Below are 13,443 nucleotides of genomic sequence, written 5' to 3'. Positions count from 1 at the left end.
TTTTCTTACTGAAACGCAGGAGGCTGTATATGTTGAGGAAACTGTTCCTTTTTAGCATGTTCTACAGAGTAGTAGTCCCTGTCTGCTATTTCATCGGGTTGGGTTATGTTATGTTTACCATCTGCCAAGCAGAACTTTTAATGTAATCAAATCCATCAACTCCTCTTTCATGGCTTTGAGTTTTATGTCATAGTAGAAAGATCTTCCTATATTTTCTTATAGAATTTTAATTTTACTAACTTATTTTAGAGGGAGAGAGAGAGATTCCATCTACTGATTCCCAGCACCGAATAAAGCAGGAAGCTGGAGTGAGGAGCCAGAGCCAGGTTTGTATTCTGATGTGGGATGTGTTAAGATTCTAGGTAAATGTCTGCCCCTTCTACCATTTTAAAATAGTTGGTCAACCTATTATTTATTTTGATGTAAAGAGAGCCAAGACTCCAAATTCATTGTTTTCACAAGGTTACCTATTAAACATATCACACAGAAATTGTTATTCATTGGCCCTACTTGATAGCCTAGCAACTAAAGTCCTTGCCTTGAACGCCCCAGGATCCCATATGGGCGCCGGTTCTAATCCTGGAGGCCCCACTTCCCATCCAGCTCCCTGTCTGTGGCCTGGGAAAGCAGTCAAGGACGGCCCAAAGCCTTGGGATCCTGCACCCGTGTGGGAGACCCAGAAGCAGCTCTGGGCTCCTGGCTTCAGATCGGCATAGCATCGGCCTTTGCGCTCACTTGGGGAGTGAATCATCGGGTGGAAGATCTTCCTCTCTGTCTCTCCTCTCTGTATATCCACCCTTCCAATAAAAATAAATAAATCTTCAGAGAAAAAAAGAAGTTGCTATTCATAACACACTGACATTAAAAAGTGTGTTGGGACAGATGCTTGGCATAGCAGTAAAGACGCCTCATGGGATGCCTGCATCTCATAACAGAATGCCTGGTTGAGTCTCAGCTCTAATTTCATCCTAGGAGAAAGGGTGATGGCTCAAGTACTTGGGAACCTGCCTACTGTATGGGAGATCTGGATTGAGTTCCAGGATCCTGGCTTTAGTTTGGCTTGGTTCTAACTGTTGCAAGCATTTGGGGAGTGAACCAATAGATTGAAGATCTCCGTTTCTGCCTTGCAAATAAACACAAAAAACAAAAGTAGGCTAGACTAATGGATACATGTAACAAGAAACAAACTATCAAAAATAATATCCAAAGAAGCCACTTAAAAACATACATACCACAATTCCATTTATATGAAGCTTTAGAAAATATAAATTTAATCTATAATGAACGAAAGCAGATAATTAATTACCTAGGGCTGGGACAAAGAAGGAATTGACTGGGAACAGAGGACTTTTTAGGGAAAATTAAAATATTCCAAATTTTGATTGGTGGTTTCATGGACATATACATTATAAAACTCAAACTGTAGTTAAAATGGGTGCATTTGGTTACATGTAAATGAGTGATTTTTTTTTTAGAAAGCATGTTGTAAACAAAGATTCCTGGTAAAATTTTTCATGGCTTTCAACATACAGAAATATACATACATACATGCTATACACTTAAGAAAAACACATAAAAAAGTGGTAACATGAAGAGGCCATGTGTATTTTAAATTTACCCTTTTGCTAAATCTTTATTAATTTTTTGTCATAAACTGCTTTTACAGTTTTTTGAGTTTATAAAAATTATATTTTATAGAATTTCACAAGCTAAAATAAGTATCATTTTGTACAGATCTTAACAACACTGAAAAATAAAGTTCTAGAAATGAATAGCTTGTCTTTACTGTGTGAAATAAAGACTCAAAGCTTCCAATATAACATGCCATTGTTCTTAGTCAAATATCCAAAAGTCACAGAATCATGCTGTTATCATAATTAATAATTTCAGATTTCAAACATTATTCTTTTGAAGTTAAATTTTGTAAGCCTCACACTGGTTAAGTAATTCTGCCCACCATCACATTACTAAGTAGAATTTCACCTTTAGCAGAAGCAGACTAAGATTCAGACCCTAAATCCAGCATCCCCCAGTGTTCCTTCTATAGACAGACACCACAGCACGATCTTTCAGGATCTGTGTGTTTCGTCCTTTTCACGTTGTTCTTTGTTTTACACACTTAGTTTCTGTATTTCTGCAAGAGTCATGCTACTGTTTTGAGAAACTCTTTTCAAATTAATCCATTTTAGTACTCCTAGATTCTGTAATTTGAAAATTCTTAGTAGATTTTTGTTAGTATATTCATATTGGACCTTTAGCAGGTACTGCTAGAGTTAAAACACATTGTTGAATCTTCACAAAACTGCCTAATTCAGCTTGTTCAAGGTGTCTAAATATTGAGTCATTAAAAAAAATACTGGCATGGATAATTCAACTGGCTCCTTTGAATTCTTCCAGTAATTTTTGTAAATTGTCATTTACTAGTAAAAAAGTTTTTCCTTTTTTACAATTACAATTTTTCATTTCTAATTCTTGATCTGTTGATAATACGTTAAATAATAACAGAAAAAAAAAACCTCATTTGTTTTGTCTGTACTGGAAATATCTTTGGAATTTCATCTGAAAATATGCTTATGGGTTAGAAATGGAAGAAAATATCCTGAACATGATAGTAATGATCCTTAATGAACTAAGAATAAAGACAAACATATCCTAGTATAACAAAATATATTTATTTTAATTTAGTTATATGATTTTTGTATGTAAACATTAAGTCACCCTTGGGTTATTAAGATAAATTCTGGGAAATCATAGTTTATTTCTTCTAATATGGCAGCATTTGAGTAGGGGTTGAGTTTCTTTTAATACACTCCTGAATTTAACAGTTGAATGTAGAACATTCTGATAGAAGTATGTATACTTTCTTTTTATTACTGCTTATAATTTCCTTTTAAAAGAGACCTGCATAGCTGCCTTTTTCTGTAAAGGTCTCTCTGTGACTAAATTCTACCTTCAGTTGATATGGCAATTATATTTCCCTTGAATAACATCTTTCTTAAGAGTTGGGTAAGTCTCACAGAACTGTAAAATCTTCAGTCATGAGAGTGCTGGTATGACATCATCTGCTACACCTATTACTTGTAGGAGATCAAGGAACAGAAAGGAAAAGTGCTTTGCCCAAAGCCTCTGGTCAACAAAGATCCAGACTTTCTAGTGAACAACACAGACTTTTTTTCCAACAGTTATTCAATAGAAAAGAATATGCTGCATAGGAGTAAAATAAATCAAGCTTGTACTTAATTGAGAAATACACTTGGACATGTACAATTAATAGTTACTTATATGACCACTTATTTTTTAAAGTGAAAAAATACTATATAGTAGCCATACCTGTTATTTTAATATTACAAGGAATGCCAAAAGGAGCCTCTCCTACAGTTCCAGCAGTCCCACCCCATCTGCATGCACACCCTAAGTCAAGTCTCTGTTGCATGAACTAAAAACAAAACAAAACAAAAATGGAGCTTTAGCACCTATTTATTTGCTGTCAGCAGAGAAAAAAAATCACAAATATATGACAGAGAAAATAAGTCATTTATTCAAGGGTTTTTCTGTTTCTCTTCCCCACCCATCTTTCAAAAATTACTCTTTCTGCATTTACACCATTTTGTACAATTAAAATCCATACAAGTGTCTTCCTCTGAAAGCATCTCACTTTAAAACAAAACAAACAAACAAAACAAAGCAAAACAAAACATACTTCAGACCAGACCTCACACTAAATATAACATGGCAAATTTCTGTTATCTTTACCTGTTCAGTGATGGCTTGGAAGCTATACAGCCTGACCAGTCCGGAGCTGTACATCACGATCAGGATTCCATGGGACAAAGTTGCATCTGTAACGCTCCCGAAAATCTGGGGGAAAAGGCAGACATCACCTAAGAAAAGACCAGAGAAAGTCCAGTCTTCTGAGTGTTCACAGGGGTCTCTGCATTCCTACTTAATATTCAGGGCATCACTGTAACACCGTTAACTAGCAGCAGAATTTCATCATTGTGTAGCAAACATGAAACGAGGGTGCTGCTAGTGGCAGGCACCACGCTCCCGGTTCTCAAACTGCAGCAAAAGGAAGCGCAGTGGCCCTTCCACCTCAAATGACGCACCAGCATTCCCTGGCTTCACAGCCTTGTCACTACTGATTCATAACAAAGCCCTTTCCTCATGGTACACCGGCATGCACTGAGACTATATAATTCTAAATGATTAATTCACCATTCATACCTTGCTAAGAACCCATTCTTTACTCTAAAATGTTCTTCACAAGGACACAGATGTTCAGGTGAAAAAGTTAAATCTTAGATAGTAATTGTAAGAGAAAGAGCCAATTCCATAATTTTACCACTACCTAGTTTTTGAAATCTTGAACAAAAGAAAGCTTTTTTTTTTTAAAAAGAAAAGGTAAAAACTAAACATGGACAGAAACAGCCTAGCTAATCTTGAATAAGGCTTTGGTCACTGTTTGTTCCCTTTCTGTTGTATATGTAGGAGCCTGTAAGAATTTTCCACACAGCTCTGAAAAACAACTTGATTCTATATTTGAGTATTTACCAAAAGCCCATATAAACAAATATTCATAGCAGTAAAAGGAGTAAAAATGAAGTGATAATCTGCTTGAACTCGAAACAGATTATTTAGTGATGATTTTTACCACATCAATATATAACTTAAAAAAACAATCTGAGCCTGATGTGCTTCAATCCCAGTAACCACTATCAAAACGAAATCCCTAAATGTGTCCCTTGGATAAATAAGAATAAACTGGAATAAATTAGAACTCTGCAAAGTGTTCAATCCTGTTACACACTGCAATAATGCTCAATCATTTAATCCATAAGCACAAAGAGACCAAATAAACCTTAAGTTGTTATATTTTTGTATTTTTTTTTCTCTCTCTCTCTTTTAAAAGGTTTATTTATTTGAAATGCAATTGTAATGAGAGAGAGAGAGAGACAGAGAGAGGGGATCTTTCCCCTACTGGCTCACTCCCCAAAAGGTAGCAACAGCCAGAAGCCCGGAGCCTTATTCTCCCACATGGGTGTAGGGGCCCAGGGACCTGGGCCATCTTGCCTGCTTTCCCAGGCACTTTAGCAGGGAGCTGGATCTGAAACTCAACAGCCAGAACTTGATCCACAGCCCTTATGGGATGCTGGTGAAGCAGGCAGTGACTTAACACGCTATACCACAGTGCTGATTCCTTGTTTTCTCCAAAAGGGTAAGAACAATTTGCTTCAAGGTTGACTAGCTCAGGACTTCTTAATTCGCTGATCCTGACTGTCAGTTCTGAGGAAGACTGTGTAATTCAAACATTTTTTAAAAATACTGGGTGCTATAATACATCAGACATGTATTTAAAAAAGTTTGATACATATTTTTAAAAAGATTTACATTTTTATTCATTTAAGACAGAAACAGAGAGATCTATCTGTTGGTTTACTCCCCACGGCCTACAGCAGCTGGGGCTGGCCCTAGCTGAAGCCAGGAGCTGAGAATCTCCATCCAGCTATTCCACATTCACAGCAGGAACCTGAGGACCTGGACCACCACCTGCTGCACCCCAGGCGCATCAGAGGAAGCTATATGGGAAGCCGAATACCTGGGACTAGAATTGGCTCTGTGACAGACAAGAGTGCCAAGTGCAATGCCCACTCCAGTGATATTATTCTTTAATTGTTATGCACTGTGGTATATCATGCTTCATAATGCAAACATTTTAAAGTACATTCATTATGTTTGGCTAATGATTATGCCCACAAATGGAACCTCAAGATCCTATCCTTGTGGTGGGTATCTTGTACAGTGTTTAAGATGCTATAAAAATGCTGCTTGTGATATTCCCTTTGCATTTCAAGCACTTATGTACTGGCTCTGGTCTCACATTCAGCTTCCTGGCAATGGGTCCCCTGGATGGCAGCGGGTAATGGCTCAAGTAGTTGGGTCCCTGGTACCCACATGCAACATTCAGACTGATTTCCCAGTTCCTGGCTTTAGCCTGGCCCAGTCTTGGCTGCTGCAGGCATCTGGGGAGTGAACAGTAAACAAGAGATCTCTCTTTGCCTTTTAAATAAATTAAAGAATTTTAAACTTAAGATCATGTCCCTCTATAGCATGTGAGGTGTCTATAGATCAGTAGAGCAGCCTAATAAATAATTACTCCTCAGCAGAAAGTAACTTTTTTTTTTTAAGATTTATTTTTATCGGAAAGGCAGATATACAGAGAGGAGAGACAGAGAGGAAGATCTTCCATCCGATGATTCACTCCCCAAGTGAGCACAACGGGCCGATACTATGCCGGTCCGAAGCCAGGAGCCTCTTCCAGGTCTCCCACACGGGTGCAGGGTTCCAAAGCTTTGGGCCGTCCTCGACTGCTTTCCGGGGCCACAGGCAGGGAGCTGGATGGGAAGTGGGGCCACCGGGATCAGAATCGGCGCCCATATGTGATCCCGGGCGTGCAAGGGAGGACCTTAACCACTACACCATCACGCCGAAAGTAACTTTTAAAACATCGCTTCCTATATTCAAATGAGATTTGTCATTTCTTTTCCTTCGTTTACATACTCCACAACTCAAGCACAATGGCAACAATAAAACCCCAAACTGACTGAGTTGGAAAATTTATATATTTAATTATAAGTCTTCTCTATATATAAAGCAAGCTTCAGATTCGTATCTTGCAATTAATATGATTCATTTTGTTGTAGCTTAATGATCATTTTAATAAGCTTCGAAATACTGTCTTTGGAAATAAACAACTCATTAATTTCATAACTTTGTATGACAGAAGTTTATCAATGACCACAAGTTTCCAACACCATGTACAAGAAGGGCACAGAAGATGAGGAATAGGCAGATAATTTTGAACTATCTTATATATTTTGATAAGAGGAAAACCAGGTGATAGAAGATTTTATATTCAAGAGAATGCTGCTAGTACTTTCTAGTTTCTAGTAATTTCTAAGTTTCTAAAAATTATATGGGTAATATTATATTGTTATATTGTAATATTATATTATATTGTAAATAAAATTTATAATATAAATAAGTAAGAAATGAGTTCCTACCTTTTTGCTGATCTCTAGAATCCCTACAAGTGAGAAAGGCAAAACTCGGAACACTGCAAGGTATAACAAAACAGGCTGTTGAATGCCTGCCTAGAAGAAAAGACTAAAATTACAGGCGGTTCTCAAAAGTACGTCAGAAATCTTCTATTTTCAAGAGCTCAAAACACCTATCTGTCCTGGCATGCAGTTCATGAAAATGTCCCTTTGTCTAGACTATAAAACTACTTAATATAGGAAGGGAAACCTATTTAAGGTAGTCCATTCAGTCACTAGACTTTTAGGCACACATGCACATCCAAACACACTAAAATGTACAAAAACAGAACTTTACAAAAATCTAGTTATTTGAAAGGCAGAGAAACTGAGAGGCCCATCTCCATCCTCCGGTTCACCCACTGCCACCATGGCTGTGATAGTGGTGGCCAGGCCAGGTGCAAATCAGCAGCCCAGAGTTCCTTTCAGGTCTCCCAGGTAAGCAGAAGGAACTCAGACAATTGAGCTATCATCCGCTGCTTCTCAGATTACTAGCAGGGAGCTGGACTGGAAGCAGACTAGCTGGAATTCATGTACTCTGATATGAGATGCACAGTGGCTTAACCTGCCACAACACTTTCCTGCTCCCAGGAAATTACAGCATACCTTTATATTAAACCTGGAGTTTTACTAATCAAAAGATATGTAATCATGATTATACAATTTAAAAGTGGTTATTACACTGACATGTGCCTATGAAGTGAGAAAAAAATTAACAAGAAAAGCTTGAATGATTTCTGATTCATGAGAATAGCTCACTCAGTTGAAAGAACAAGGTCCAGATAATTCTACTATGAACTATTATAATAATCTCTTGTTCTATAGTATAAGGTTGAAAGGAAATTTTTTAAATTGTGGTAGACAAAGGTATCAGCCCCATTACTGTTAAATCTTGTTCAACAGAGCCCTAAGGCTCAGACATAAGAACACCTATCAAGACTGCCACAACTGGGGTGGGCAATGTGGCATAGCAGGATAAGCTGCTAATTAGAATGCTCAATATCACATACAGTAGTTCCACTTTTGATCCAATTTTCTGCTAATGCATCTAGGGCAGGGAGACTATGATGGTTCAAGTGCTTGGGGCCCTTACTACTCACAAGGGAGACCTGGATGGAGTTTCACGCTCCTGGCTTTGACATAGCCTAGTCCTGGCTGTTGCAGGCATCTGGGAAATGGACCAACAGAAAGAAGACCTCTATCTCTATAGTTCTGCCTTTCAAGTGAACATAGAATCAAAGCAACAAAAACACCTGCCATAGCAAGGAATTAAAAAAAAGAAAAAAAAAGCAAATAACAAGCAAAAGGATACACTGCAATGTGTAAGACCCAAATTATTCTTCATTTGAAAGGGATACATTTTTATTAAATTGCCACTGTATGGCACACTGGCATCCTATATAGGGCATCTCACTTGGGTTCCTCTCTGTGTCCTGGCTGCTCTAATTCTGATCCAGCTACCCACTAATGGTCTGGGAAAGCAGCTGAGGATGGCGCAAGTGTCTGGGCTGCTGCCATCCACATGTGAGACTGAGATGAAGCTCCTGGCTTGTGGCTTTGCCTTTGCCCACAGCTGGCTGTCATGATCACCTGGGAGAGTAAACCCCCACATGGAATATTTCTCTTTCTCTCTGTATGTGACTTCCAGAATAAATAAATACATCTTAGGAAATTATTTCATTAAATCAAAATCTTCAAGGTACTGATGAGACTAAGATCCTAAGATCCTAAAACCCAAAGGAAAAGTAGTTTTTATATCCCAATCAACAAGTACTAAGTGTTGGCTGGGAAAACAATCTAGCACACAGAAATACCTTCAAGATTCTCTTAACTTCATCCAACCACAGTAAAAAAAAATCTTAACAGAGGATACTGTATAGAGTTAGGTTTAAGTTGTTGCTCTTTATTCAAATTCTTCAAAAGGCATATTAAACAGACACTTTTCAACATTGTCACCAAATATTCTCTTACTTAATTATATAATTTTTTTTTTTTACTTTACCTAAGTGGAAAGGACAACAGAGTGAGAAAGAGTGTAAAGAAAGAAGTATCAATAAGAAACAACACCTTTTTATTAGTTTGTCACACTCAAAAACATCAGAAAAAACGTAAGATTTCAATAAAAGGCACGCACTCATTTTGGTAAGGTGACTGGGTAATAAATGGAAAAAGAGTGCAAAAATACTTATAGATACCCATGGTAAAAAGGGAGAGGGAATAGCTAACAAAAAGTTAACAGTGGCCTTAGAACAAGCAAACAAGGGAGATGAAAAAGGAATGAAGAGAGTTTGCTGGCCTCGGCTGTGATGGGATAAACTGCAGGGCTGCCAAGGGAAGGCTGATAAGATCATACAAATAGGCAAAATTAGAGCAAAAGCTTTAAGTTTTTAAAAGGCATCTTAGAATTTTTTAAGAACTTTACTTGCTGATTAGTAACTAAGAGGCAGGAACCTGAGAAGCCTGCCTGTAGGTTTTTACCTTGTACCAGTGGTGTGGCTGTGGGTGACACAGTTTATCTCTCTGGGCCTCAGGCTCCTAACCCAGCAGAGAACAGTACGGAGCTGTTTTATGAACAAGGGCACTAGTCAGGCAAAGCTGAAGGAGCAAAAATTAAAGGTGAGAAAGGACTAGGAACAGATTTTGCCTCAATTTTTTTCTAGATGTCTTAGGTTACGAAGAAACGGAAAAAAAAAAACCCTTTGAATCTAAAACTTTCTTTTTAGATTTACATATTTCTTTGAAAGTTATACAAAGAGACATATATACACAGAAAGAGAGAGAGAGAAAGAAAAGAGAGATACAGATATGCTGTTTGCTGGTTTATTCCTTAAATGGCCACAGTGGACTGTGCTGGCCCAGGCTGAAGCCAGAAGCTAGAAGCTTCATCTGGTCTCCTACCTGGATCACAGGAGCTCAAGTACCTAGCCCATCTTTTGCTTGTTTACCCAGGCATATTGGTAGGTTGTTGAACCAGAGGTGGAGAAGCTGGGACGTGAATCAGTACGCACATGGGATGCCAGAATGACAGACAGGTGGCAGCTTTACTTGCTTGGGCACAATGCTGGCTCTGAAACTTTTAAGTGTTCAACAATTGTTTTTTCTTTGTTTTGCCGTATTTCCCCGTAAGTCATTAAAAGTTTCTTGATATAAATTGCTGAACTATACTTTTAAAACTGTAGTAAATACTTACTTTTTTTTTTTTTTAAAGAAAAGACAACAAAATAACTATTTCAATAGCTTGCTTTGGGGAAAAAATATCTACCTACCAAAATTGACAGCATGCTTCAGAAACCAAAGATCATTAGTTCTTCATGACAAGTTTGCAGACAAATTCCTATGGAAACAAAGTACTCATTTTATCAAATGACTGCATCCATGTCTACCTGCCGGGCCATCGCTGAGGCTTTGTTCTGAGCTGACTTGACCACAAGGACTTCTTGAGGAGTATCCCAGCTCAAGTATCTTTTAAAAGAAGAAAAAAAAGCTTATTTATATTTAAAATAAAAATACTAGAGATATTTTGTAAGCAAAGCATTTTTAAGTTAAATTATAAATGTACAGTCATATATTCTAAAAAACAAATGAATAGATAATTCTCTTTAGATTCCTTTATGGATATTATCTCAATTTAAAACATGCTTATACTTAAAGACACACATACACAAACAGATTTTAATCCTCCTCCTCTTACTGAATACAAATCATTTTTGACCTAGTAGTATTTAAAATCTAGAAAATAAAATAAAACATTTCTATGTTAAAATGGAAGTTATCAAAAGCATTGGAAATGTTACTTTCACATTGTGCATGCACATGCTGACTCAAAAATTTTCATCTACCTTATCAAAGTAATAGTTAAAATGGTTCTTGTCTTATACTTGGCAGGTAATTTAACTCAAATTAAGTCTTCAGGGAAAACTACTACAAAGTACAACCTACATGGAAAATGTTATTTGTAGAAGAAGGGTTAGCAAAGTGAACCTTTTTTTAAGTTATCTGTCAATTACTAAAGGGTTTCCTTTTGTTTTCCCCCATAAAATTTTGCATTGCTTATGAGTCCTCTCACAAGCAATACTCATCCTTCTGAAATCCAAATACAAAAAATTACTGTATATAATATTCTACTTTTTAAAAAAACAACTTATTTTTACCATGAGTGTTTCTATCTGCACATCTTCAAATACAATCACAAGTAAAGAGAAAGAGAGCAGGCTTATAAGTTAATATGTAGGGAAATCAATCTCAGGGAAAAGAAAGAGTAATATAAATTCTGAATGTAACAAAAGCAATATATTAGAATTTGAGGACCACCAAGAAACAAAAAGTTAATATGTAAGGGTCAGAGCTGTGGTATAGTGAGTAAAGCTGCTGCCTGCAATGCTGGCATTCAAACAGGTGCAGGTACACGGCCTGGCTGTTTTTCTTGTCGTAACTCTTTCAAAATCGAGACATAAATCGATAAATCAAATCAAATCAAATAAAAATTGATAAATAAATTTAAAGGCAAGGACTTTAGCTACTAGGTTACCACACTGGGCTTGACAATAAATCTTTTATTTATTTATTTTTTTTTATTAAGATCTGACTATGAACTGCAGATGAAGGGGACTTAAAAACGTCCTGGGGGCACCCAGCAGCATGGCCTAGTGGCTAAAGTCCTTGACTTAAACATGCTGGGATCCCTATGGGTGCCGGTTTTAGTCCTAGCAGCCCCACTTCCCATCCAGCTTCCTTCCTGTGGCCTGGGAAAGCAGTGGACGATAGCCCAAAGCCTTGGGATCCTGCACCCATGTGGGAGACCCAGAAGAAGCTCCTGGCTCCTGGCTTAAGATTGGCTCAGTTCTGGCCTTTGCAGTCACCTGGGGAGTGAATCAGAGGACAGAAGGTCTTCCTCTCTTTCTCTCCTCCTCTGTTTATCTGGCTTTGCAATAAAAATAAATAAATAAATATTTAAAACAAACAAAAAAACATCCTGAGCCACAGTCTCAAATTTTCATAACAAAATCTTATTATAAAATGATAAATGTGGAATGGGGCTATGGCATAGAGGATAAAGCTTGCACGTGGAGTACCTGCATTCCATAGAGGGGTTATTTCTGATTCCCTGCTGCTCTGCTCCACTTCTGATCCAGCTCCCTGTTGATTTGCCTAGGCCCCTGTGCCAATGAGGGAAAACTGGAAGAAGTTTCTGGCTGCGTAGTTATGGCCATGTGATTGTTTGGCCATTAAACAAGCAGATGGAAGATCTCTGTCTCTCCCTTTCTTTCTCTGCAACTTCAACTTTCATATAAACAAATTATAAGAAAAACACAGAAATTCATCATACCTGAATTTGCAATAAGATGCAAGGTATATTTTCTCAAGGATTTTTCCTGTATTTGCTGATATACGAAACAGCCAGTTATGAGCAGTCAGTGCAATGAGTGAGGACTTATAATCTGACGGATTGGGAAGTATTTCCCCCTAAAAAAAAAAAAATTAATGAAATTCCTTTCTCGTGTAATCAATGTCTAACAAAAACTGGTAAATACTGAAATAGTCAAATAAGAAAACTAGATGGAGAATTAAGACAAAGGTAGGTTTATGGCTAATTATTTTAATCATTAACTTACTGAGTATGCTCACATAAACATTCAGTATCTGAAATAATTTATTACTAATAATTCAGTATTCATTTATAATAGCCAACATTAACAGTAGGAATATTAATAGTAGCCCAATTAATAACAGAATGATAATAATAACAGCTCTTATACATAGTAGACATCAGGCCGTAAAGCAGGTTGTTGGGGTTTGATGCCTAGCTCCCGATCAAGCAAGCATCCTGCCGAGGCTCACGCGGGGATGCAGCAGGGATGGTTCCAGTCTCTGGGATATGACCATTCATGGAGGAGCACAGCAGCAGAGCAGCAGGTCTCTCATCTAGTGCTCTGATGAGAGCTGCTGGAATCAGCCGCAGCCTAATGCACCGCAACACATCAGCTGCAGTGAGGAGCACTCTGTCTGGATCTCAGCCTCTCAAGTAAGTCTTTATGAATAAGTATAATGGCTTAGTAAGCTCAATAATTGAGAGTTATTTGCAGAATAGATGTTCACACTGTCCTTTTTTCTTAAATTGTAGACTTCTTTTGCTTTAGGTGGAAATCAAGATGGCAGAATGGCATTTACCCCATTATTCACTGTAGTCCTGCTCTACACTCCAATGAAAAGCTAGCATCCACCATCAGGGAAGCCCAAGAATACAAGATGAATCTGGTTTTAAAAATGACCTTTTCCCCTGTAACCGTGGAGCCACCACAAGGTGGAAGTCTAACGCAAAAAAGATAAAGAAGCACAAATGGCTCCACTT

The 13,443-nt window shown here is 37.6% G+C and overlaps 1 protein-coding gene across 4 annotated transcripts in view; it reads right to left on the bottom strand.

Moving 5' to 3' along the window:
* The window catches only part of DCAF17 (DDB1 and CUL4 associated factor 17), a 37,295-nt gene that overhangs the window by 20,221 nt on the left and 3,631 nt on the right, over window positions 1–13,443 (bottom strand). For 3 of the 4 annotated variants that reach the window (XM_040971706.1, XM_040971705.1, XM_040971704.1), the window contains exons 4-8: window positions 12,421–12,557; window positions 10,478–10,556; window positions 7,062–7,151; window positions 3,754–3,858; window positions 3,331–3,436 (exon numbers count right to left, since the gene is read on the bottom strand). In XM_040971706.1, the coding sequence (XP_040827640.1) occupies window positions 3,331–3,436; window positions 3,754–3,858; window positions 7,062–7,151; window positions 10,478–10,556; window positions 12,421–12,557 (517 nt within the window). The remainder of the gene's footprint in view (window positions 1–3,330; window positions 3,437–3,753; window positions 3,859–7,061; window positions 7,152–10,477; window positions 10,557–12,420; window positions 12,558–13,443) is intronic. The other variant, XM_040971708.1, reaches the window with a different exon arrangement.

Source organism: Ochotona curzoniae, unplaced genomic scaffold (assembly GCF_017591425.1).
Source record: "Ochotona curzoniae isolate NIBS_2020 unplaced genomic scaffold, NIBS_Ocur_1.0 contig_2210, whole genome shotgun sequence".
Lineage (NCBI taxonomy): Eukaryota > Metazoa > Chordata > Mammalia > Lagomorpha > Ochotonidae > Ochotona > Ochotona curzoniae.
This window is presented reverse-complemented; position numbering and strand designations above follow the sequence as displayed.